General features: G+C 59.1%; 3 protein-coding genes across 16 annotated transcripts in view; 2 read left to right on the top strand and 1 right to left on the bottom strand.

The window, feature by feature from the left end:
• Window positions 1-6,789, top strand: part of NFAT5 (nuclear factor of activated T cells 5) — a 54,059-nt gene extending 47,270 nt beyond the window's left edge. For all 13 annotated transcript variants that reach the window (XM_074550651.1, XM_074550650.1, XM_074550649.1 and 10 more), the window contains one exon: window positions 477-6,789. The gene's annotated coding sequence lies outside the window, so the exon portion shown is untranslated. The remainder of the gene's footprint in view (window positions 1-476) is intronic.
• NOB1 (NIN1 (RPN12) binding protein 1 homolog) lies at window positions 2,545-10,074 on the bottom strand. The gene is made up of 9 exons (XM_074550664.1): window positions 9,915-10,074; window positions 9,697-9,829; window positions 9,457-9,590; window positions 9,299-9,370; window positions 9,076-9,207; window positions 8,772-8,984; window positions 8,521-8,618; window positions 8,295-8,439; window positions 2,545-7,908 (listed from the first exon to the last, which is right to left on the bottom strand). The coding sequence occupies exons 1-9, from the start codon at window positions 9,990-9,992 to the stop codon at window positions 7,639-7,641; spliced, it is 1,275 nt and encodes a 424-aa protein (XP_074406765.1). The 5' UTR covers window positions 9,993-10,074; the 3' UTR covers window positions 2,545-7,638.
• A 9-nt stretch (window positions 10,075-10,083) lies between these two features.
• Window positions 10,084-22,617, top strand: part of WWP2 (WW domain containing E3 ubiquitin protein ligase 2) — a 32,055-nt gene continuing 19,521 nt past the window's right edge. Inside the window, exons 1-6 of one of the 2 annotated variants that reach the window (XM_074550663.1) lie at window positions 10,084-10,203; window positions 11,964-12,047; window positions 12,532-12,679; window positions 12,936-13,054; window positions 18,190-18,336; window positions 19,013-19,109. In XM_074550663.1, coding sequence (XP_074406764.1) covers window positions 11,978-12,047; window positions 12,532-12,679; window positions 12,936-13,054; window positions 18,190-18,336; window positions 19,013-19,109 — 581 coding nt within the window. In that variant the 5' untranslated portion in view covers window positions 10,084-10,203; window positions 11,964-11,977. Of the gene's footprint in view, window positions 10,204-11,963; window positions 12,048-12,531; window positions 12,680-12,935; window positions 13,055-18,189; window positions 18,349-19,012; window positions 19,110-22,617 lie in introns of both variants that reach the window. The other variant, XM_074550662.1, reaches the window with a different exon arrangement.

The raw sequence follows: 22,617 nt of genomic DNA, 5'->3' as shown, positions 1-22,617 counted from the left end.
TGTTCTGAACTCTTCCCCTGGGTTACAATAACGTAATGTGAAAACAAGTTTTTGGTGGAATGTGGCAGCTCCTGAGTGTGCCACATGCTGAGGCTGTGTTAGAAACAGCCAACAGCATCAGCTGTTGCTAGGAGACATTCTGCTTTTAGAAGGTGCCTTTTTCAGAGGGGGAAGAGCCTTTGACTACAAATGAGCACCAAGAGCCAGGAGGAGCCTGGAGTCCAGTGCTGGTTGTGGTAACTTGGGGTGGTCTTGTCCCAAATCCCCCCCGAGCGTTCACTGAAGTGATGCACGTCATTCCCTAACCCAGAGGGGTTTGGATGTGGAGTTTGGAGTCTCTCCAGAGCTGCTCTTGCTCCTCGCCCCCAGTTCAGTGCCTGCTCATGAGGAACGCCCTGAGGATGAAGCGGGTGCACAGGAGGAGGAGGGGACTGTGGTTAGCTGTGCCTGACTTCTCTGCTTGTTCTCTCACGCAGAAATTCCGTGGAGAAAAAAAAGCGACGATTTCCCAGATCCTCTCAGACCTTCCAACTCTGGATTAGGCTGCGTGGAACCAATTGCTTCTGTGGAAAAGTGGCCTCTTTAAGAGCACAGCGTGGCCAGTGGCAGACCTGAGGCCATGACCATGGAGTTTGGGCTCCACAGTGCCAATAATGCTGAGGAGTTATGCTTTGTGTTACTGGGGCGTGGGGTTGGGCTGTTACCAGGTTCATGAACCTCATTACAGTGGGGGCTCTTGGAATTTAAAGCATATCTGGTCAGTTATTATTGTTGTTGGAAGGTAATCCATGTTACCACGTTTACTTTTTCCCTGCTATTCCTTCCTCCCATCCCTTTTTCCCCGCGGGAAGCTCGTGCAGCTGGAGCAGCAGCTGCCTGTGCCCCAAGCCTGACCCAGCTGCCAGTCAGAGCAGGGATCTCTCCACTGACACGGAGTGGGAGAGCCAGGCCCTCCCTTCATCAATTGCAAGTATTGCTAACTGTAATAACAAGCAGAGAATTGCTGCTGTAAATAACCAGTTCCCATCTCAGAATGGGATTAACGGTTTTCCACGTCTGTGGAAGCTGGAGTTACGTGGAGCTGTACATAGAGCAAGGGTTTGGTTGGTGGCTCTACAAAATGAAGAAAGGAAGGGGAACTTCCAGCTGATCTTAAAATCTTCTCTAAAACACCTTCAGCTTGAAAAGAACATTCTGTGTGGCTGAGGAAGGGGCTCCTCTGTGTCTCTCCTTCTGACTGATGGGTTGGAGCTCTGTGAAGCCTCATGAGCTGTTCCCAAACCAGCCTTCTCCCTTTTATTCTTTCCATGGTTTTCCCTCGCTCCCTCAGTTTTGTATTTTGTTTTTTTTTAAAAAAAGACATAAATATCCTACTGGATTTAAAGCTAAAGAAAAAGCTTTTAGGAATCCTTGGCAGTAAATTGCTTAGTCAGTAGAAGCTTTGACAAATAATCAAGGAGTAAGGAGAGAGGAAGCAATTTCTCCACCACCTTGTAATTGTAGGAATCCCCCTTAACCCGCCACTTCCAGCTGTGACTGATGGAAATCTTCAGCTTGGCTTTACTCCAAGTAGGGGGCAAATTGCATCATTTTTAAGCCTTCTTAAAAGGTCACTTCATCCCGAGCTGTTGCATCCTTGTAGCACATGAGCTCATCGCAGTTCTGAAGTGATTTTTCCTTTTTCTACCACCGAGCCCCAAGTCTGGTTTCTAGATTGTCATGTTTAATTAAGGAATAAATCATCGACTGATGTTACCGAATGTAAAAACAACCCACTCCAGACCATGCCAGGTGTATTGTGAGGCTTGTGGATTTTTTGGGTGCTTCAACTCTCCAGACAGTGTGTGATCTCTCCCTACGGCCTCGTGAGATCCGTGTGCTCCCGCGGCGCCCGTTCCGCCTCGGTGGAGTGTAGCTGGTATCACGTCATTCTTCATTTTTGTTATTTGAAATAACAAAGGAACAGTCTGTAAATGGGTTTTTTTTTAAGTTCCTCGAGTCTGTTTACTGTGTGTTTTCCCCTTAACTCGTGTGCGTAGTTGAGCCGTGTAGTTTTCCTTGGTTTTTCCTGGATTTCCCCGTTTGTTGGTCTGTCCCACGTTCACTTTCTCTTTCTGTCTCTCTCTTTCTCTCTCTCATTGAGAGGCATTGAATTACGTTTTCAGTAGTAAGGCTTCTTGCCGATATGAAGGGAACTTTTCAGAAAGAGACCTGCTCTGGGTCATTTAATTTTGAATACAGTTTTCAATCGTTCAAGTTTTGGATGGTTTATATCTAATGTGTGTTTCATTTTTTTGGAAAGCTATATTTTGTATTTAGGAAATGGTATAACTATTTTGCTATTTGTACTGAGTGAGTACATTGGCATAAATATAAAAATTTATATATATACATATATATAAAATATTCTTTTTGCCACACATTTTTGTGGTAAATTTGTGAGTTTGTCTGATGTTCTACCACAACGTGGCGTCTGATAACAGTGGGGTGGGGTGGGGTTTGTTATGTCTTTATTGAGTATTTAAGTACTTTTTGCAACATAAATAACGTGTTCATCTCTCGCCATTCCATCAGGCAGTGTTGGTCCAGCTGGCCACGAGAAGCTTCGCTCTGTGTTTGGTGTGTCCCTCACTCACAGCCTAGCCAGGAAACCCAGAGGCATTTAGGATTATATAAAATATGAAATATTGGGGTTTCCCTCAGAATGAGCCATTCAGCTTTTCTCCACTCTCATTGCCTATTTAATATTTTATTATTAGCGCCTCTGTGTTTTAACTCCTAATTTATGATTATGCTCAAACGTTGGAAATTTTAATCAGGACAGAAAGAATTCCCCGCTGCATCATGTCCAGAGCTGCTTTAACCCCAACCCAGACTTCTTCTTTCTGTATTTTATTTTTTTTCCCCTGCTAAGACAAAACATTACCAACATCTTGTAATGGTTCACAAGACGAAAGCACAGCCCCCAGCAGTGCCCAGCTGCTGTGTGGGGCTGCTCAGGCTGAGAACAGCGGACCCAACAACGTCCAGAGGGCCGTGGAAGTCCATAGGCACTCGCTGGGGAAGGAACTGGTGGTGTTTGCAGGATGTGTGTCCCAGGGTGAGCTGTTGGGACACGGAAGGAGTGACAGGAACGATGGATTCGCTCGCGCTGCTTCGGTTTGCTCCTTGTTCCCAAGGGCTCTCTCCGTTTGTGGGTCAGTGCCAAGTCACCAGGGACCAATTCTGCGTGGAACAGGATGAGTGCCCAGAAGAGAACCTCGTCCCAAGCCTGCCACAGCTCCAGGGAAAAAGGGTATGTTTGAATTGTGGGCGTGTTTGAGGTCACTCGTGAAGAGAAGAGGGAAAAAAAACATACACAAAAAACCAACCAAGGGCTGTGCTATCCCAGTTTTCCCTTCTGGAAACACCTTCCTTTCCTCGTGTTAAATTTTCCTGTTCATTTTAGGTCAATGTTTAAATGTACAACACTTTGAACATGTGATTTGGTTCCAAGAGGTATTTGTGTGACGGAAGAGGTCGCTCAGCGGTTGGCGCGTGCTCGGCTCTGGGCTGCAGGGGTTGGAGCAGGAGAGAGGAGCCCGGGACAGGCTGCAGGGTGTCCTGGCAGGGAGCACGGCCTGAGCACGGCTGGCTCTGACCACGGCCCTGAACGTTCAGTCCTGAGCATTGGGGTTGGGCAGCAGAGCTTCTCTGTGTGCCCTCAGGCCCTTTGTGTGGCACAGAGGACCCCGAGGTGCCAGGCTGCCGGTCCAGCATCCCTGGGGTCCCAGAGCACCCGTTTGTGGGCACAGGTGAGGGCTGAGGGAGATGGAGCTGCCAACCCCCCCACATCCCCTCAGCTTTTACCCTGAGCGTGCCCAGAGCCCGCCCAGACACCACAGAGCCACGCTCGGTGCAGTTTGAGCTGAACATCTCCCCTGGCAGAGCCACTGGTGCTTTGTGCTTAATTAACAGCAGCTTTGGTATTAATTGCCTCCTCACTGCCTGGTCTTGCTGCAAGCCAAACGCTTTGCTCTTATTTTAACACAAATCTAGTTCAAGAAATAATTCCAGGCTGGCTGTTCTGAAGTGGGTGTCCCCTCTCTGATCAGTGATGATGATTTCTTCTGATCACTGACAGGGTGGCTGCTTCCATGTAGTTTTGAGATAAAACAAGGCACGAGCAGTTAAACAAAACCTTGGCAGGTTTTTACTGGCAGCTGTGTCAGTGGACATTCCCCTCACTTGCATAAGCTGAACTTTATTTTTTAAAGTTTCCATTGATATTTTGATTTAGAATCTCATTTCTAAAAGGAAAATAGGTCTGAATGGATTTTTATTCCTGTTTTGCTGTGCCTCTGCTTGGCAGAGGGTTGGGTTCCTTTTGCAGGGCTGTAGTGGGAGAGCAGAGGGAGCACAGACGTGGATCTGAGTGAGGGGAGCAGGGCAGAGCAGAGGGAATTGCTTGGCCTGCTCCGAGCTGCAGGTGGAAGGCAAGAACAGGGAATTCTGGTCACTGCTCATTAGTGCAAAATGGAATTTTATGGTTTTGGGGGGGTTTGTGTTCAGGGGCTCAGGGCAGCTCCATTCTGTAGAAGCTAAAAGCAGACAGCAGTGGGATGCTGTGTTTGTTCAGGGGCTTTGCTTTAATTTGGGCTGGTTTAGTCTGTTGGGGCAGCCTGTGAGCACTTGGTGCTCCTGCTCAGCCCAGCTGTGCCAGCTGTGGTGCCACAGCACCGAGGGTCAGCGTTGGGAATGGGGTAAATGTGTTAGGAACAAGGAGAAATGCAGCAGGGCTGAACTCCTGCCAAAGGGAACTTGGGAAACCGGGAGGTCACACAGGAGGAGAGGCTTTTCCTCTCCCAGTCTGTATAGGGATGTAAATATGCACTGCCTGTATATTCTAGGATTATATATATGTATATAGAGGAGTCAGATTATTATATATAAATAGTAGACACAGCATTAGAATACTGTTATATTTACATTTTTATAAACATGAAACAATACTCCTTTTCCTCGGTAGGAGGCTTTTGTAGTAACTCATGAGTAGCTGTCCCACCTCTCAGTGCTGGACGTGTGTCCTGTTGGTGACATGGATCCAGAACTTGCTCTGCTTGGGAACCTCGCTGGGATCTGTGCCTTGCAAGCAGCTGTGGCCACTTTAGTGGGTTTACATCTCTTAGTTCATACTTGCAGATGAGGTTTAGGATAGAGCTGACACCCAGGCTGAGGCTGAGCTTCCTGCAGCCCTGAGCATCCCTGGGCTTCCCCTCAGAGCCGTTTCCATGCCAGGGTGGCAGCAGCTGTGCAGGCAGGGCTTGGTGGTGCTGGGCTGACCTGGCCCACGTGTGGGATGTTGCTGTTAGCAGAAGGTCCCTGCTTCTGCTGGGTAGGAGGGGAAGCTCCTCTGCCATTTCTCTTTATTCCCATGAGGGCAGGAGTCTGTAAACTGATTTTTTTACCTGATTCATTAGTGCAACAATCAAAATCTAGGGAATTCCTTGAAAGCCAGTGAAGCTCCCCTTGAATTCTGTCTGTGAGGAACCTGCCACCACTCGTGCTGATTTCTTTCTTGCAGCTTGTGTGAGGAATTAAACCCTAAGAATCATAGAATATCCTGAGCTGGAAAGGACCCACAGGGATCATCCAGTCCAACCCCAGCCCTGCACAGACACCTGAATAATCCCACCCTGGGCATCCCTGGACCATTGTCCAAACTGTCCTGGAGCTCTGGCAGCCTTGGGGCTGTGCCCATTCCCTGGGCAGTGCCAGCACCCTCTGGGGGAAGAACCTTTCCCTGAAATCCAACCTAAACCTGCCCTGACACAGCTCCAGCCTTTAAATCAGGTCTTACATTCAGTAATGTGTATTGTGTCCAACATGACTTTCAGTTCCAAATCTGTGTTCCACTGGAATTTGTCCTGAGTGGATCAGTGTTATCCTGGTACAGGCCTCTTAAATGACCTCCACCACACTGAGAGCCAGTGTCCTCCTTTGTTCTCTTGGAGTTTGCAGAGCTGAACTCTGCTTTTTGCAGGGATGTGTCATTTTTGCTGTTACACTTCATTAAATTGCCCGGTGACATTGTCTGTGTAGGGCCAGGGCAGGGAACGCAGGGATTCCCTGCTCCCTGAGCCCTGTTCAGGTTCCAGCAGCTCCAGGCCTGGCATGAGGGAGGGCTCCTGTTCCCTGACAGGGAAATATAAATACCCCTTGGCTTTGTTTTGGCCCTGGAGCTGCCCCTTGGGATAACGTGTGCAGGGGGAGGTTCCTGCTGGGAAGTGGCTCTCTGGGTCTTGCAGAGCTGGGATCCCATTGCCGTACCCTTAACAGCCTGCAGCAGTCCTGGAGCTGTTTTATTCTGGGTAAAAGGAGGCAATTTGAATTATTTCCACCTGAGCTGATGCTGAGTTAAGCTCCAACCCCTTCAGAGCAGAGCTGCTGTCTCTGTCCCTGCACCTCGGGTGGGCTCTGCCCTGCCTGCCAGATGTTCTGGGTGCACCCTCGACCGCTGAGCTGCCTCTTGTGTGTCCTGCAGTGTGAAAGTAGCACCAGATACTCCTTCGTGCAGTCTGTGTATATGGCTTTCGTAGGTGGGTTTCCAAGCACTGATTCCCGGTGTTTTCAGTTTGTCTATGAGGGGATATTTTATTTGCATCTATGTTTTTAGCTCTCCTGTGATAACTTGTTGAATATTAAAAAAAAAAAAAAATATTTTGCTTCTATTGGGACATTTGTATACTCGCAACTATATTTCTGTAAACAGCTGCAGTCGAGAATAAACGATGAAAAGTTTTCATTTTACACTGTGAAGTCTTGTGGTGGTTTTACCAAGGGCATGTCCAGAAGGTGCTGCAGGAAGAATCACACTGACCCAGTGGTGTGGGACCCCAGTGACCCTGGGGGGAGGCAGAGGCTGCCCCAGGAGTGCAAAGCCAAGATGCTGGAAGGCACCATGGCCTCAGCAGGATGTGTGAGTGCCTCACCCAATGCCCTTTATCTGCAGCTTTGGCACACTGAGTGCCCTGGGGCTGGGGAGGCCCAGGTGTGTTCCCCCTTCCTGCTCCCACTCTGCAGCCTCTCCCCAGCACCAGGGGCCACAGCTGCTATCAGGTGTTTCCTTACTCTGAACAATTTCAGCAGGGTTAAGGGGAAATTGTAGCAGGAGCTGGGCCCAAGAGTCTGCTGTGAAAGATTTCAGCTGATTTATCCACAGAGCTTTACCCCAGAGTTGCCCCCTTCACCCCAGTGCCAGGGTGGGACACAACCCCCCGCCCTGGGCTTTTGTCCTTCTGGAGCTCATTATCCCATGGGGCAAATGATGCAAGAATCCTCCCTCCCTCTGCCCCAGCCTCCTCGTTCCTCGAGGCTCACTCAGGGAAAGGCTCCCCCTGGCACAGGCAGCCACAGAACTGGCACTGAGTCACGGGGCTTTGGGGTTTGGTGTTTATTGGGTGACACAGCCCCTGCCCAGGGGTGCCCAGAGAAGCCAACCCACCCTCCCTTATCCTGAGGCCTCCCCACACCCCGTCACCATCGCCGCAGTCACGGTGGCTCTCCGGGCACCGCGCAGTGGGGACAGGATGGCCCGGCCCTGGCAGAGCGCCCAGCACACCTGGGCAGGTGGGTCCTGCGGGCGGGGCCCGTCCGCCCTCACCTCCTCTTGACGAACTTCTTGGTGACGGCGTTGGGGTTGAGGCGGCGGCGGCCGGCGCCCAGCGCGGCGTCGCGCAGCTGCAGGTGCGCCGCCCGGCTGTGCACGTCGTTCTCGGCGAACGGCGACGCCCCGGCCAGGTAGTCGGGGTCGAACACGTTGGTTTTCTGCCGGGCCTTGCGCGACAGGCGCTGCTGCGGGAAGCGCTGGTCCTCCACCAGGTGTGGGTTGTTGGCGTGCTTGCCGCCCTGCGGCGCCGGCAGCGGGTACTGCGGGGAGAAGGGATCAGCCCTGGCTCCCAGGTGCCCGGTGAGCACAGCACAGCCCCTGGGGGGCTGAGCAAGTGCAGCAGTATCTGGGGAATGTTCTCCGTTTGCCTTAATTCCCCCCAACCTGCCAGCCACAGGCTGGGCTCCCATCCCTGGGATCCCAATGGAAGCATTTCTTCACAGAAGGGGTTGGCAAAGGTGGGGAGGTGCTGCCCAGGGAGGTGGTGGAGTCCCCATCGTGGGAGGTTTGCAAGGAATTGACTGGACATAGCACTCAGTGCCCTGGGCTGGCTGACAAGGTGAGGATCAACCTCACAGGTTGGACTCTATGATCTTGATGGTCTTTTCCCACCTCAGTGGGTCTGGGATTCTGTCCAGGTACTCACCCTGAGCCCCCGGGGGTTCAGCACCTTGGGGTTGCGGGAGAAATGCATGTGGAGACTCCCGTCCTCGCTGACACTCACTGCCACCTTCTTGAGGGTCTTGTTACCACAGTGGGGGCAGAACACCTTGGTCATGTCCGAGGTGGTCCTGTGAGGGCGGGACGGGGGTTCAGAGCTCCTGGGGCCGTGGGACACGGGCTCAGCCCAGGCTCAGCCCCAGCCCCAGCACCTGAAGCAGCCGTGGCAGCGCAGGATGTAGCTGCGGGCCCGGCGGATCAGCATCCCGTTCACAGCCAGCACGTGGAGACCCATCTGCAGCAGCACGTTCTGCAAGAGCAGGGACACAGCGGGACCCTGGGACCTGCCAGCCGGGGCACTCAGAGCCCCACAGGCTCTGGGAGGCCTCTGGGACTGAGACCCTGCTGCTCTAACACACGGAGCTGCCCCAGAGCCTGAGCCCGGCCGCAGGCCAGCACCCACCTGCATGGCAAAGTCCGTGGTGACACAGCCCACCTGGACACCCACGGGAGCAGTGTCAAAGTGCCCCATGTCCTGCTGGGCCTCCTTCAGGTTGCTGGGAGTTATCCAGCCTTCATCATCATCGCTCTCCTCATCCTCCTCCTCCTCGCCGGCGCTGGCCCCGTCTGCTGAGCTGCGGTGCTGCTCGGGGGGCTCGGGGCTGCTGCTGATGGCCTGGGCCGGGGGGCAGGAGAGGATCAGGGTGGCACCGTGGGGTCGGGAACGGCAGAGCGAGGGCAGGGAGGAGCCTCCAGAGGATTCTCACCAGCAGCTCCCGCAGCTCCTCCTCGATGCTGGGCAGCGGCGGCCGCCAGTACAGGAAGGATCCGAACTCATCGCTCTCCGCCGGGGCCGGGCTGGGACTGGGCTGGTGCGGGCCCTTCCCCGCGGGCTTGTGCTGGGGGCACGGCACGGGCAGCACTCAGAGCCCAGGCACGGCACGGGCATGGGCACGGGCACGGGCACCCCTCCCTCCCGCCGTGCCTTACCTTGGCGGGCAGGTGGAAGCCGGCGAGGTGCAGGGGGGCCTCGGGGTGCCGCGGGGTGGAGCTGAGCCGCACCTGGGGGGCAGCACGGGCCGTCGGCGGGGCCGCTGGAACCGGGCCCCGTGCCGGGCCGCTGGAACCGGGCCCCGCGCCCATCCTACCTTGTCCTGCGGCTCCCAGCGGACGCAGCCGGGGCCGTCGATCTCGGCCTGGAGCTGGCACGTGAGGGCGAGCACCTGCAGGTCGGCGGCCGAGAGGCTCGGGTAGTCCCCAGTCTTCTTGGAGAACTCGGTCACTGCGGGGGAGCAGCGGCGCGGTCGGGCCGGGCCGGGCCGAGCCGAGCCGGGCGGGGCCGCTCCGGCGGGGGAAGGAGCCGGTGGCGGGGCCGGCCCGGCACTCACCGAGGCGCAGCAGCTCGGGGCGCGGGCGGCGGACCCGCAGCTCGCAGGGCAGCGCGGCGAGGCGGCGGCGCGCCGGCCGGTCCCGGATCTCGGCCAGCACCTCGGGCACGGTGTACAGCGCGTCTGCGATGTCCTGCGGGCAGCGCCGTCACACCGGCCCGTAAGCCCTGACCCACCCCCCCCGTCCCTCCGGTGTCTCCCCGGTGTTCCCCCGGTACCTGCAGCGGGACCGCGCTCAGGAACGCGCCCGTGTCGGCCACGACGTGCGGAACACGCGCCATGTCTGCGTGCCCCATGGCCCACCCCGGCCGCCGTCGGAGCGCCGCGGGAAGCACACCGGGAGTTGTGGTCCGGGCGCGGGGCACGCCGGGAGTTGTAGTTCAGTTGGGGCACGCCGGGAGCGGCGCCGTGCCCCGGGAGCGCTTCCGGCCGGCGCGATCACGTGACGGGCCGGGGTCACATGACGGCGGGAGCTGGAGCCGGGGAGCGGGAGTGGAGCGGCCGCCGGTAACGGGACGGGACGGGACGGACTGGGCTGGCCTGGCCTGGCCTGGCCTGGCCTGGGCTGGGCTGGGCTGGGCTTGGCTCGGCATCGTTTCCTGGCCCAGCCCGGGTGCTCCCGTCCGCCCGCCGGACACGGCCTGGTGGGGCGCTCCCCCCGCCGGAGCCGCTCAGCCGGTGCCGGTAGCGGCCCGGAACGGCGGGGCCGGGGGGGGGGCCCTTGGCCGCCGCCTCCTGTGCGCGGTGCCCGCAGCGGCCGGGCCGGGTCTGTGCGGGGCTGCGGGGCCGGACCGGCCGGGCCCGGGGCGGGTTCGGTGCTCGCTGCCGGGGCGGCGGCCCCGCCGGTGTTCCGGGAGGCCGGGCCGGGCTGTCGGAAACGGAAAGCGGGGGAGGAAGGGAGGCCTCGGCGTGGCCAAGGGGGTCACGGCCCGGTCACGGCCCCGCTGGGCTGAGGGCTGAGGGCTGTGGGTGTGCGGGCGGTGAAGCTGTGCCCGGGCAGCGGCACCGGGCACCGAGGGGTTCCGGGGGCCAGAGGAGTTTGGTGGAGTGACCGGGGATGTCAGATGAGTGACAGAGAAATGATATGGAGTCAGGAGAAGAGGGAACGGGGAAGGAAGAGAGTCGGGATGTGAAGGAGGAGGGATGGAAACAGCCCGGCTGGGGCTGGGCGCGGGCTGGCACAGAGGGGCACGGCCCCGGTGGAATCCGTGTGGGGTGGGGACGTGAGGAGCAGGGGTACCCGATGGCCTCGGGGAGCCCGGGGTGACCCGTGGGCCGGGATAGTGGGGTGGCAGCAAGCATGTGACAATGACAATGAGTGTGTCACAGTGAGCATGTGGCAGTGAGTGTGACAGCGAGCGTGTGGCAGTGAGCGAGCCCTCAGGGTGAGGGCAGCAGGCTGGCCTGTGCCCCGCAGCCCTGGCTGCTGCGGGATGGAGCCAGGACGGTGCTCGGGCAGTGCCCAGCAGGCAGAGCTGGGGCTGTGAGGGCACAGGCAGGCCCTGGGCACCAGGCAGGTTTGCTGGGCTGGCACGGAGAGCAGAGACCCTGGCAGAGGGGATTTCGCAGGCAATGTGCCGTGGGCTGGAGCTCGGTACGGTGCAAGGAGGATGTGGGAGAGGGCAAGGGGGAGGCTCCTGCACAGAGACAGGGGCTGGGGCTGCTGCTCTGATTCTGTGCTTCCCCTGGTCAGGGACGGGAGGCTGGCAGTGCCCTGGCCAGGCAGTTCTGGGCCGGGCTGTGAGCTTGGCCCCCGTGCTCTGCAGCTCCTGGGAACGGCAGGAGGAGGCTGGGGCAGGCCCAGGGTGTTTCGTGCTCCTGTGGGATGTGTGACCTCATCCCTCTGCTCTGCGGCTGCTGCTTTGGGCACCGGCCCTGGCCATGTGTCCTGCCACCCTCCCTGGTGTCACAGAGTGTCCTTCTCGTCCAGGGGGTGACACGATGGCCTTGGAGGCCTTTCCCAGCCTCAGTGATCCCGTGGGATCTGGTACCATAGTGAAACCAGGGCTGCCCTAGAGCCTTGTGGTGCCCATGCTGTGACCAGAGCTCCCTGTGTGCAGCCGGTGCCACTGCCATGTCCTTGATGTGTGTCCCCCAGGGCAAGGCTTTGGTGGCTGCCCTGTCCCCCAGCAGCCCTGGCCGGTGGGTCAGGGGTGCAGGGAGTTCATCAGGACAGGGAGCCCAGCCCTGGCAGGAACACGGGGCTGTGTCCGGGCTCCCCGGGTCCCTGGCAGCAGGACTGAGCTGTCTCCTGTCTCTGCTTGCAGCTGGGGGTGATGCCATGGCCGCTGCCAGCTCCAGCAGGGCCAGGGCCGGGCCGCCCTGCGAGAAGTCCCCGCTGTCCGTGAAAGGTGAGTGCTGCTGCCGCGCTGGGACTGCCCTGCCGGGATGTGTGTGCTCTGCCTGCACCCCGCGCCGGCACGCACGGCACGGCTGGGGCCGGCCCTGGCCCTGTGTGCCCCGGGCTGGGCCCGTGCCGTGCGGACGTGGCCGCGGGGCCGCGCTGGTGCTCCCGTGGCCGCGAGATGGCTCCCGGCGCCCGGAGCCCGTCCCTCGGAGCCGCGTCCCGCTCTGCCCCTCCGCGGGCACTGCCAGCCTGGGGCTGCCCCGTGCCCTGGGGCAGGGGGGTGTCCCTGGGGACAGTGACAGTCCTGGTCAGGCCTTGGTGTTGCCATCGCTGCCATCAGGAGCATTGCTCCCTGCTGCCCCTCTCCCAGCACGCTGCTGTGAGTCGGGGCACCCTGAGCTGGCACGGGTGGGCTGGGTGATGAGGGCAGGGGACGGGCAGGGGTCAGGGTGTCTCGCAGGCCTGACCCTGTGCCTGTCCCTGCCCAGTTGTGTCTGTGAAGCCCAAGGCCCAGAGCCGCCCGGCACGCATGAACTGCTACGTGGAGGTGGCCGGTGACGGGCTGCCCAGCGAGACCAAGAAGACGGGGAAGCAGATGGGGGTCTCAGAGCTGCTGTGGAACGAGATCCTCACCCTGTGAGTCTGTGTGAGCCCTGCTGTGGGGCTGGCCCCGTGTGCCCTGCTGTGCCACAGGCTGGGGACACTCAGGTGTCAGAGCTTTGCCCCTTGCACGGGGACACTGCCAGAGACAGCCAGGCTGGGAGGGTGGTGGGAGGGGGGTCTCCCACTGCCCATGTCCTTGCCCACCTCCCTTTGCTCCTTGCCTGTGGCACTGCTGGCTCCCCCAGCACGGAGCAGACCGTGCTGACAACTCCTTTCCTGGTCCCTGCAGGAATGTCACGGCTCAGAGCCACTTGGAGCTGAAGGTGTGGATCTGCCACACGCTGAGGAACGAGCTGCTGGGCGCCGCCTCCGTCAGCCTCGGCAGCCTGCTCAAGGGCGGCGGCAAACGTGAGTGTGGGCACGGGGCAGGGCTCGGGGCACAGGGCAGCGGTGTCCGTGGTGTCCGTGCTGGTCACTGCCCCCGGCAGGGAACAAGGTGCCGTTGTGTGCCCCGGGCCGGGCGTGCCGCAGCCGTACCTGCGTCAGCGCGGGCACCGCGGCGGGCTGGGAACACAAACCCCTCTGCTTTCGCCGCCGTTTGCGGTTGCCAGAGCGGGGCTCGTGACAGCAGCTCCCACATAAAGGCGGCCATTCAGGGCCGGGCGGCGCGGGGTGGAGAAGGCTGCCTCTGTCTCTTCCAAGCAAAGCTGCTGAGACACAGACCTGGTATTGAGCGGGAGAGGGGCCTCCTGCGCCCCGAGGGACTCGGGGCTGCTTCAGACCCTCCCCAGTGCTGGGGGCTGGGCTGAGCTGCTTCCCCTGGTGCCGCCAGCTCTGCAGCCACACCGGTGTCCCTGCTGTGCCACCGTGGCACCGGGTGCTGTGGCAGTGAGGGACACAGGGGAGCTGTGCTGCCCCTGCTGTCTTCCCACGAGGCTGTGGGGACCTGGACGAGTGCCTGGGGCTGGCTCTGTTGGGGTGTAGCAGCCAGGCAGCCCCACAGCTGTGGGAGCCCTGGGCAGCCTCCCCTGCAGCCGTCATTTCCCGAGGTGTGCAGGGGCCGTGCTGGGCTCCCGCAGCCGCCACGGTTCCTGCCCTACCTGCGCCGCCACGGGGGCACAATTGGCTCTTTCATTCCCAGCCATCCCGGGAGGCTGTGTGGAAAATGAATGGAAAAGGCAACTGGCTGTTCTAGCTTGTCTGTTAACATCCCCCAGAAAAAACGTGTCACATTTTTCCTTGACACTGCGGGCTGGGAGGGAGGAAGCACTCTTAAAGCTGCAGAGCCTGCCCTCCCTGCCCGGGAAGGTGCTGCCCCTCTGCTCCTGTCTGCCCTCCTTGTCTGGGCAGGCATCTGCTCCCTCCTCTTCTCTGCGGGCTCCTGCTCAGCCTTCGGGCTTTGCTGCAGGTCTGAGAGGGCCAGAGGCTGCTTGGGGGTCCCATGGGAGCCTGGGAGATCCTTTCCTCAGGGGCTGCTGTCCTCCTGGGAATAGGGGAGTGTGTTCCCTCTGCCTGCCAGCCTGAGGAAGGGGCTGGCTCAGGCACAAGGCATCTGGGATTTCAAGCCATCCTGAGTCAGCACTTGAAGGGCAGTGAAATCCATGTGTCCCTGCCCCTGGAGGGGCCTGGCCCTCCTCTCCATCCTGAGAGGTGCTGTGCCAAGAGTGAGCTCCTGCCAGGCAGCAACCCCTCTTAGCTGGGTTTGTTATGGTGAGGCTTTATGAAAGGTGCTGATCTGTGAGTGTAGCTGTGGCCCTGAGTTGGGTTCCTATGGCTCTCCTCGGTGGGCAGGACAGTGTCAGTGACAGTGAGTCACCATCAGTGTCCTCGCTGCTGTGACACCTGTGCAGTGTGTGCCAGGCTGCTGCTGTCACACAGCAGCAAGCTGTGCCAAGCGTGCCTCACTGCAGGGGGAAAGGTCCCGGCTCTGGGGGCTGGAGCATGGGAAAAGAGCTCGGCAATGGGGCCTGGGCTGCCGTGAGAGGCTCTGGAGTGGCAGCCTGGCTGTGCAGGACAGCCGGGGCTCCGGCCGTGCTTCCTGCGGCCCCTGTGCTGGCCCGCAGCCCCTCCCGCCTTGCCGGGGATTGGCGGGGACGTGGGGAGGTGGGTCAGGGCCGGCGCAGGCACCAGCGCGGGCTGGAGCCTTGCAGGAGCCGAGCTGCTCCCAGGGCTCCCATAAAACAGCTCGTTTGCCATGGCACGCCCCCGGCCCCGAACAGAGGCTGCTCTTTGTTCCCGGGCTCCGGGAGCTGCTGGCCCCGGCCAGCCCCGCATCCCGGGCTGTGGGGAGCCCCTGCTGGGCCGGGCCTGCTGGCTGTGCTGGGTGGCACCACGTGCCAGGGCTTCAGGGATCCCTGCTGCGGTGCCCCAGGCAGAGTGGCTGGAACTGTGGCCTCCTGGGGCCCTCCAGGACACCCGCAGCAATTCCCAGCCTCTGGAAAACTGCAGCTCCACCCTATAGTGGCTGTGATGCCAAGGAGCTGTGCTGTGCTGTGCTATGTGTCCCAGCAGCTCCGTGAGCTGGCTCTGCTATGCCCAGGATGTAATCCCACAGAACTGGCCATCCAGCCAGTAGGTCACTAGGGGGGTTGGAGAGTGCCCACCCCGTGTCACCTTTTAGAGGAAGGATACAGAAACCTGAGGCCCTCCTGGTTATCCCTGGCAGATGAATGGAGTGGGACACAGTTGTCTCCAAGCTGCTGGTGGTTGAGGTTGGATCAGCAGCAAAGGCAAAGCTTCCCTGGGGAGACTTTCATGGGACACTAAAGATGGTCCCTTCCCCTAAACTCTGTGTTCCTTCTTGGTTTGGGAATGTCCGTAGAAGGTTTAACTTGCCCCTTGCTTGTCCCTGGAGGGACTGTACCCACGGCATGGATGGGAATGCACAAAGGCTGAGCCAGTCTTCACCTGCTCTGCACCAGGGAGCTTTGATTCATCCCAGACGAAACCTGGATGATCGCATGGAGCTGTTGGAAAGGGGACTGGCCTTTGCCTCCAGTGGGACTGGGCAAAGAGCTTGGCACGAGCTTTGGGAAGCTGAGACACTGGGAAGCTCATTTTGGCTGTCTGTCTGAAAATCTTCTGGGATGCAGCTGTGGAGATGGAGCCACCTCACACAGGGTGTTCCAGAGGAGCTGCCCATCCCGTGTGGCAGCTCCCTGGGGTCAGACACGTGTGGTTCCTGGGGCTCCCAGGGCTGGGGCTCAGCCCGGGGCCGTTATCACGCCGGCTGCTCCGGCCTCGTTTCGTGGAACCGTAAATCCGCTTAATGGGCTGGGTGGGAATTCCAGCTCACCTCTGCTAAATGGGAGCTCTGATGCTGCGTGCAGGGCACTGGAAGTAGCTGAACTGAGACCTTATTCAGGACCAAATCACCCCCCGACCCCCTCCCAAAATAATAATAATCCCTCTGCCGTTCTGGGACAGAGGCAGCCTTTGTGCCGGGCCCTCTGGGGGACCCGCCGTCGGAGCAGCAGCAATGTCCCTTTGTGCGTCCCGCACGCTGCACGGGGACAGGGAGGGGAAGGTTCTGCCAGTGTTTATTTTCTTTAAAAAAGCTGGAGGGGGCGGAGGGGGGAGAAGGAAGCCGGCTGGGAGGTTCATGTTCACATCCTCCACTTGGAAACACCTTGTCTTTGCGCCCCAGCCTCGCGCCCGCACAATGAGCGCTTGTGCGGCCCCGGAGCGCGGCGCGCGCGGAGGGGGATGGAGGCACCCTGGAGAAAATGTGGATTCCTACGGCTTGGAGGAGCCAGGGGGGAAACAGGGTCTGGATTTGTTCTGGGTTTTGGCCGTGCTCAGTAGCATCTTCTGTCTCCGGCTCTTAAAACTGTCTGTGAGGTCGGTTTCCTATGGAAGCAAGCGGAGTGCCGCTCCGTGAGGCAGAGGGGCAGACCAGGCTCAGCAGGATCCCTTGTTGGATGATGGGGATCAGTGACAGAGCTGTGCCCCTGTTGTGCGGGTGACACCTGCCTTCTTGGCACTAAAAACTGGAAACTTCCCCCACATCCACAAGTGCTGCCTGTCCCACAGCCCTGTGTCTGCTGCAGACCCTGTGTCACTGCATTCTGGGGGCCTTGGAGAAGGAAGTTCAAGTCCCAGTGTGGGACAGCTCGCAGCTAGAGGTGGGACAAGGGCTCTGTGGGGCTGTGCTCCCATCCTGCTCCTGCTGCCCGAGCCGCACCCCATCCCCGCGTCACACCAGGACAAAGCAGGTTGCTAAAAAATGGTGCCATTGTGTCATGAGCAATCCGTGTGTAATAAAAATATTATTTGAGCAAATGAGTCAGGAAGCGTCTGGGCTAGTGTCCCAGGCTGGTGCAGCCAAATTTTTCTGGCCTTCTGTGACGGTGTTTCAGTCTGGCTGGCACTGGCAGGCATTGCTGTGGTGGGGTGGGTGCTGAGGGCTGTGCTGTGCCCCCATTGCCCCCAGGGACCAGCAGAGCCAAGGTGCTGAAGCCAGACTGGCTCACACAGGAGGGAGTGGAGCTGGCAGCTGTCTCCAGGAGCCTCCCTGCCCATGGCACCCTCTCCAGAACCTTCTGTGAATGCTGTCCAGTGCTGCAGCAGTGTTCCTGGTTGGGGACAGCCCTCTGTGCTGGTTTTGTTCAGTGGAGTTGATGCACAAGGATGTGGATGGAGGGATGCTCACCATCATGCAGGACCCCCTTGCCCCTTGTGTCATCTTAAAGGAGACCCTCAGTTTGGGAAGGACTTTGAGACGCTCGAATGCATCCAGAGGGGGTAATGAGGCTGGTGAGGGACTGGGAACACAAACCCTGTGAGGAACCACCGAGGGAGCTGGGGGTGCTCAGCCTGGAGAAAAGGAGACTCAGAGGTGACCTCATCACTCTCTGCAGCTCCTGAAAGGTGGCTGTGCTCACGTGGGGTTGGGCTCTTTCTCCAGGCAGCACTGACAGAACCAGAGGACACAGCCTTAAGCTATGCCAAGGGAAATTTAGGTTGGATATTAGGAAAGAGTTTTTTATGGAAAGAGTGATAAAGTTCTGGAATGGCCTGCCCAGGGAGGTGGTGGAGTCACCATCCCTGGGTGTGTTTAAAGAAAGATTGGATGTGGCACTTGGTGCCATGGTTTAGTTGAGGTGTTGGGGCATGGGCTGGACTTCATGATCCTGAAGGTCTCTTCCAACCTGGTGGTTCTGTGAAATCCCTTGGCTTTCCTGCTGGGATCTGCCATATAGTCCCAGCTGCTTGCTCTGTGAGCGATGGGGCTCTGGGTGTCACAGCCAGGGCCCCTGGGGCAGCTGCAGCCCCACTAAAGGGGTGAAGGGATCCTGAGGGCTGGTGCAGAAGGATCTTCCTCAGGAGCAGGTGGTGGGACTGGCCGGGGTCCTCTGGCAGGGCTGGTAGGTGTGTGTATGTGTGGGGCCAGCACTGGGGGCCCTGAGGGCGTGGGCACATTGTCCTTTGGGGATGGGGAGGCCTGGGAGGCTGGCATGTGGCTGGGGCAGTGGTGCCACCCCTGCCAGGCCGGTACCCCCATGGTGACTGGGGTCTCTCTCTCCATGTCCCGTCTGTGGCAGTGGAGAACAGGCAGCTGACCCTGGACCTGCAGACGGAGAACAAAGGCAGCGTTGTGTCGGGCGGAGAGCTGACGGTGTTCCTGGACGGGCCGGCTGTTGCTCTGGGCAGCGTTCCCGTTGTTCCCGACGGCAGTGCAGGCTCCGAGGGTGAGTGTGAGGGTGAGTGTGGGTGTGAGTGTGAGCACGGGGAGCAGGGTGAGCTCTGGTGCCCCGGGCCAGCACCCACCTCTGCCCCCGAGGCCCTGCCCAGCCCGGGCCAGCCCCATGGGCTCCCGCCGGTGCAGGAGTGCAACGGGAGCGGCCACGGGCTCCCAGCAGCCTCCCCTGCAGCCTGGGAGGAGCAGCCCTTCTGCAGCCCTCCTCCAGCCTCCCACACCCATCAGCCCCTTCCCTGGCTGGGAGGGCTGGGGAAATGGTGTCAGTGCCTGCTGATCCACTCATGAGAGCTCCCTGTGCCAGGGCATCTGTGGGGTCATGGGCTGGTGGCTGATCCCTCAGGGTTGCCAGGAGAGCAAAGCTTGTACAGAACAGGGATTGGTGCATTGCTTTCCCTTGGCTCCTTCTCTTTGTCTCGGGAAAACAAAACCTGTGAAATCTGGGAGCTGTGGATGCAGTGCTGTGCTGGCACTGCCAGTTCTGCAGAGTCCTGTGTTCTGCCAGGGGTGCTGGGCTGTGTGGTGTGAGGCAGGGGGTCCTTGGGTGCTGGGGGTCTGTCCTGCAGGGGATGGGGCTGTTGTGCTTTTGGGGCTCATTCTGGAAGGAGGGAGGGAAGGAGGGTAGGTGGTTCAGTCCTTTCTTCACCCCTTGTTCTTCCCCCATGCAGGGTCCCAGGTGCCTGGACGGGACCCCAGCAGCACAGCTGTGGGCACGGAGGGCCGGCACCAACCTCCCAGCACCAACTGCTTTGGCAGCAGACCAAGGTGAGGGTCCCATGCTGTGTGTCCATTGCTGGGGGTTGCTGTGGCTGTGTCTGGATTGTCCTTGTGCTCTGCTCGCCACTCCAGATCTCCCAGTGAGCCCCTGTCACACAGCACACGGCAGGGCTGTGCTGGGGACAGCAGAGCTGGGAGTGCAGAGTGACTGCACAGCTGGGCTGGGGCTGGCCTGAGCCTCTCCTAAAGTGTGGTGTCTCAAGGAATAGCAAGTCTGTGATGGCTCAGAGAGTTTCCACCAGTTGCTCCACTGGCAGCTGAGAAAGTGATCTGTCTGAGAATGGGGCAGGCTGTGATGAGGCAAACCAGCAAAGTGCAGTCCCTTAAATAGGGATCCCAGGAGCCCCAGCACCTGAGCACAGCCCTGGCCAGGCTGGGAAGCACGATGCCCCTCCAGGCAATGGCCGGAGGGAGATGCTAACAAAGGTCCAGGGAGAGCAGGAGGAGCAGAGCTGCAGGGAAATAACAGCTGCTTCCAAAGGAAGCGAGCTGCCTGGGCAGCAGGCCATCCTCAGCTGGCTCCGTGCCCTGCCCTGCCCTGCCTCCTTGCCGGGCTGGAGTGGCTCAGGCTGCTCCTTTTGGAGCTGTGGTTACTGAGAGACGTGTCACACTGTCAACATGCAGTTGAATTTAACACCTATTTATATTTCCAGAGCATGGCAGTGGCCCAGCAGCCTGTGCAGATGTTCTGGGTAGGAGTGTGGCTGTGGAGAGGCGTCTGCAGCCTGTCCTGGGAGGTTCTGCGTGGCCCAGGCTCAGGAGGACTCTCAGCTACCAGCTTCACACCTCGAGCTCTTCTGCTCCTTCTTTATCTGCTGGGCACACACCACAGTTGATGTTTTTGACTCAAAAAGTGACCTTGTCTTTCCATGCTGTGTGTTCATCTCCCACCCGAGGAGGGAGAGGGATGGAAACTGGGAGCAGTTTGTGAATACACAGTTTGTGAACACACAGTTTTGTGGTGGCTGCTCCTGTTGATTCCTGCTGTCCAGGTGTTGGAGCCTCCCCAGGGATGGGAAGTGCTCAGTGACCTGGCTGAGCTGGGCTTGGCAGGCCCTTAGCAGCTCTCAGGAGGTGCCAGAAAACCTGCAAAGAATATTCTGGTTTGGGAGGCTGAGCCCGGGCACTGCATGTTGCCCATTCCCCACTGCCTGCCCATCGGCTGTGAGGAGTTGGTGCCTCAGCTGTCACCTTGAGAGTGGTGAGGTGTGGCCAGGATTGTGTAGGGCACCTTGGGACACCTGCCAGGTGTGCCTGCCATCAGCCATATCCCCTGGCTGCCCTGCTGTGCAAAGCTCTGAGCGAACTCTCAGTCCATGCAGTACTCACCTGAATTTGGGTTGCTGTGGACATAGCTGCTCAGTTTGATGTGGGGCAGAGCACTGCTCTCTGTACCCACAGAGGAGGCAGCTGCACGCTCCAGGGTGGAGTGTGGGTCCCTTGCACTTGGGAATGTTGTTTGATGGTTGCTGTGTTTATACACAGAGCCGTGTTTATTTTCTTGGCCTTGGTGATGGATGCTGGCAAAGTCGCTCAGCAGCAGGATGGGAAGAAAAGGGGCATTCTTTGCTCCTCAGCTATTTCCACACTGTCCCTGCAAGGGAAATTGCTTGGTCAGGGCTTCTCTTTCTTCTCCTGAACAAATGTCATCTTGGGATTTGCTGCTAATCTTGGTGATTGGGTGTGAAATTCCACAGCCGTCTGTGCAGGGGGAGAGGGAGCTCTGGCTGAGAGCTGGGCCTTGGGTGCCACAGCCCCTGTTTGTGGAGGCCCTGGCACAGGGTGCCCAGAGCAGCTGTGGCTGCCCCATCCCTGGCAGTGCCCAAGGCCAGGTTGGACAGAGTTTGGAGCACCCTGGGATAGTGGGAGGTGTCCCTGCCCATGGCAGGAGCTGGAACGAGAATGAGCTTTCAGGTCCCTTGGCGCCCAAACTATTCCATGCTTGTCTCATTTGGGTGCTGGGGGATGTGGCTGCCTCCCCCCTTTGGCAGGGACAGGGGGAATTTCTCAGCTCTGTGTTTTGGGGGCTGTGCTCTCGCTGCCTGCATGGCACTGAGACTCTCCTGGTTGTAACCCAGAGCTGGTGCCCTGCTCCCCAGAGCCAGTGCTGGCTCCAGCCTGTGCTCTGCCCTCCTCCTCTCTGGCCACAGCCTGGGCTCTGGTGTGCTGAGGCTGAGACAGGCTGCCACCTCTGCTGCATCTCCCGAGGGACCCTCTGGCCATCCCAGCTGCAGATCTGGCCATTCCTGAGTTTCTTGGCTGGGGCCCGTGTTGGCCACCATAGCGAGGGGACTCTGCCTTGGCAGAAGGGGAGGAAGAAGGATTGATGTCACCTGGCTGATGCCACTTTACTCTTTGGCATCATCTGCCCCAGCCCAGGAGGGGCAGTGGGGCAGCCAGCCAAGGTCCCAGAGTCGATGGGGGACAGCAGGGTCTTGTCCCTGGTGTGGGAGAGGGGCTGCCATCCACACACCCCTCTCCATCCCACCCTGTGTTCCATCCGTGCTCTGCCTGGCTCTTTCCTTGCTCCTATTTTAGCACAAGCTCCCATCCCGCCGTGCTCTGTGGCCTCTCTGGGTTTGTTTCCAGTGTCTATTAAAAGACAATGCCCAGATGGGAGCACTCGTAGGAGGGCTGGGCTGGCTAATTCAGGCTGGTAACCCTGTGCCGCCGGCTGGCAGCCTGGAAACATCCTGTTTTGGTTTCTAAAAACTCCCTGGGCACTTGTGAGCTCATCTGTGCTGAGGAGGGCAGGGACCAGCCCATCCCATGCTAGAAAGGTTGCTCCCAGTGGGACAGGCTGGTGGCACCTGCCTGCTCCCCTCTGTGCTGCCTTCAGCCTCCCCATGGGGGGAAATGTGGGGAGAGGTCCCAGCCAGCTTTTGGGAGGGAGGTGGGTGGTACCAGGGGCAGTGAGGGGCTCCCTTCACTTCCTGATGGGGCAGAGGAGCCTCTTCTCTCCCCACAGATGCCCCATGGTGCTGGTGGCCAAAGCAAACCCCAGCATGGAGCTGTGTCTGGGGGCCAGCTGGGGTTTCAGGGAATTCACTGTCTGAGGAGCCCCTCCAGGAGCCCCTGGCTGGGGGTCTGTGACTCACTCAAGTGGTCACAGCAGCTCCTGCTCTGCCCGTGGCCCTCATGTAATCTATTTTCAACAATTCTCCTGCTTTCCCATGTCTCCTCCCAGTCCCAGCCCTGCCATGAGCTGCTCCCCAAGGAGAGAGCTTTGGAGCAAGTGGGAGGGCTGGAGCTGCTGAGAGTGGCATGACTGATCTGTGCCCTGTAGCTGCCAAGCTGCTGTCCCCTCCCAGCGCCAGCCCTGAGACTTGGGGACAGTCTGTGGGTTTTGCCCTTTTAAGGTAGATTTTGGCTGGGAGAAACTGATGTCCTTTTCCCTGCAGTCTCTACCCTCCGTGGTTGCTGCCTGGGCTGCAGTCTGGGTGGAGGTGCCTGGGCTCTGCCTCTGCTGCTCAGGCCCCCCAGATTTGGGATGGCA

Source organism: Zonotrichia albicollis, chromosome 13 (genome assembly GCF_047830755.1).
Source record: "Zonotrichia albicollis isolate bZonAlb1 chromosome 13, bZonAlb1.hap1, whole genome shotgun sequence".
NCBI classification, from domain to species: domain Eukaryota; kingdom Metazoa; phylum Chordata; class Aves; order Passeriformes; family Passerellidae; genus Zonotrichia; species Zonotrichia albicollis.
The sequence above is the reverse complement of the archived record's forward strand: the minus strand, read 5'-3'. Positions and strand labels throughout refer to the sequence as shown.

Bases quoted from the DNA above. Each gene is read 5' to 3' on its own strand.
- NOB1 (XM_074550664.1), bottom strand. From the start codon at position 9,992: ATGGGGCACGCAGACATGGCGCGTGTTCCGCACGTCGTGGCCGACACG. The intron at 8,985-9,075 runs GTGAGAATCCTC...CCCCCGGCCCAG, and splicing joins AGGAGCTGCGGGAGCTGCTG to GCCATCAGCAGCAGCCCCGA. The intron at 7,909-8,294 runs GTGAGTACCTGG...TTCTCCCCGCAG, and splicing joins TGAACCCCCGGGGGCTCAGG to TACCCGCTGCCGGCGCCGCA.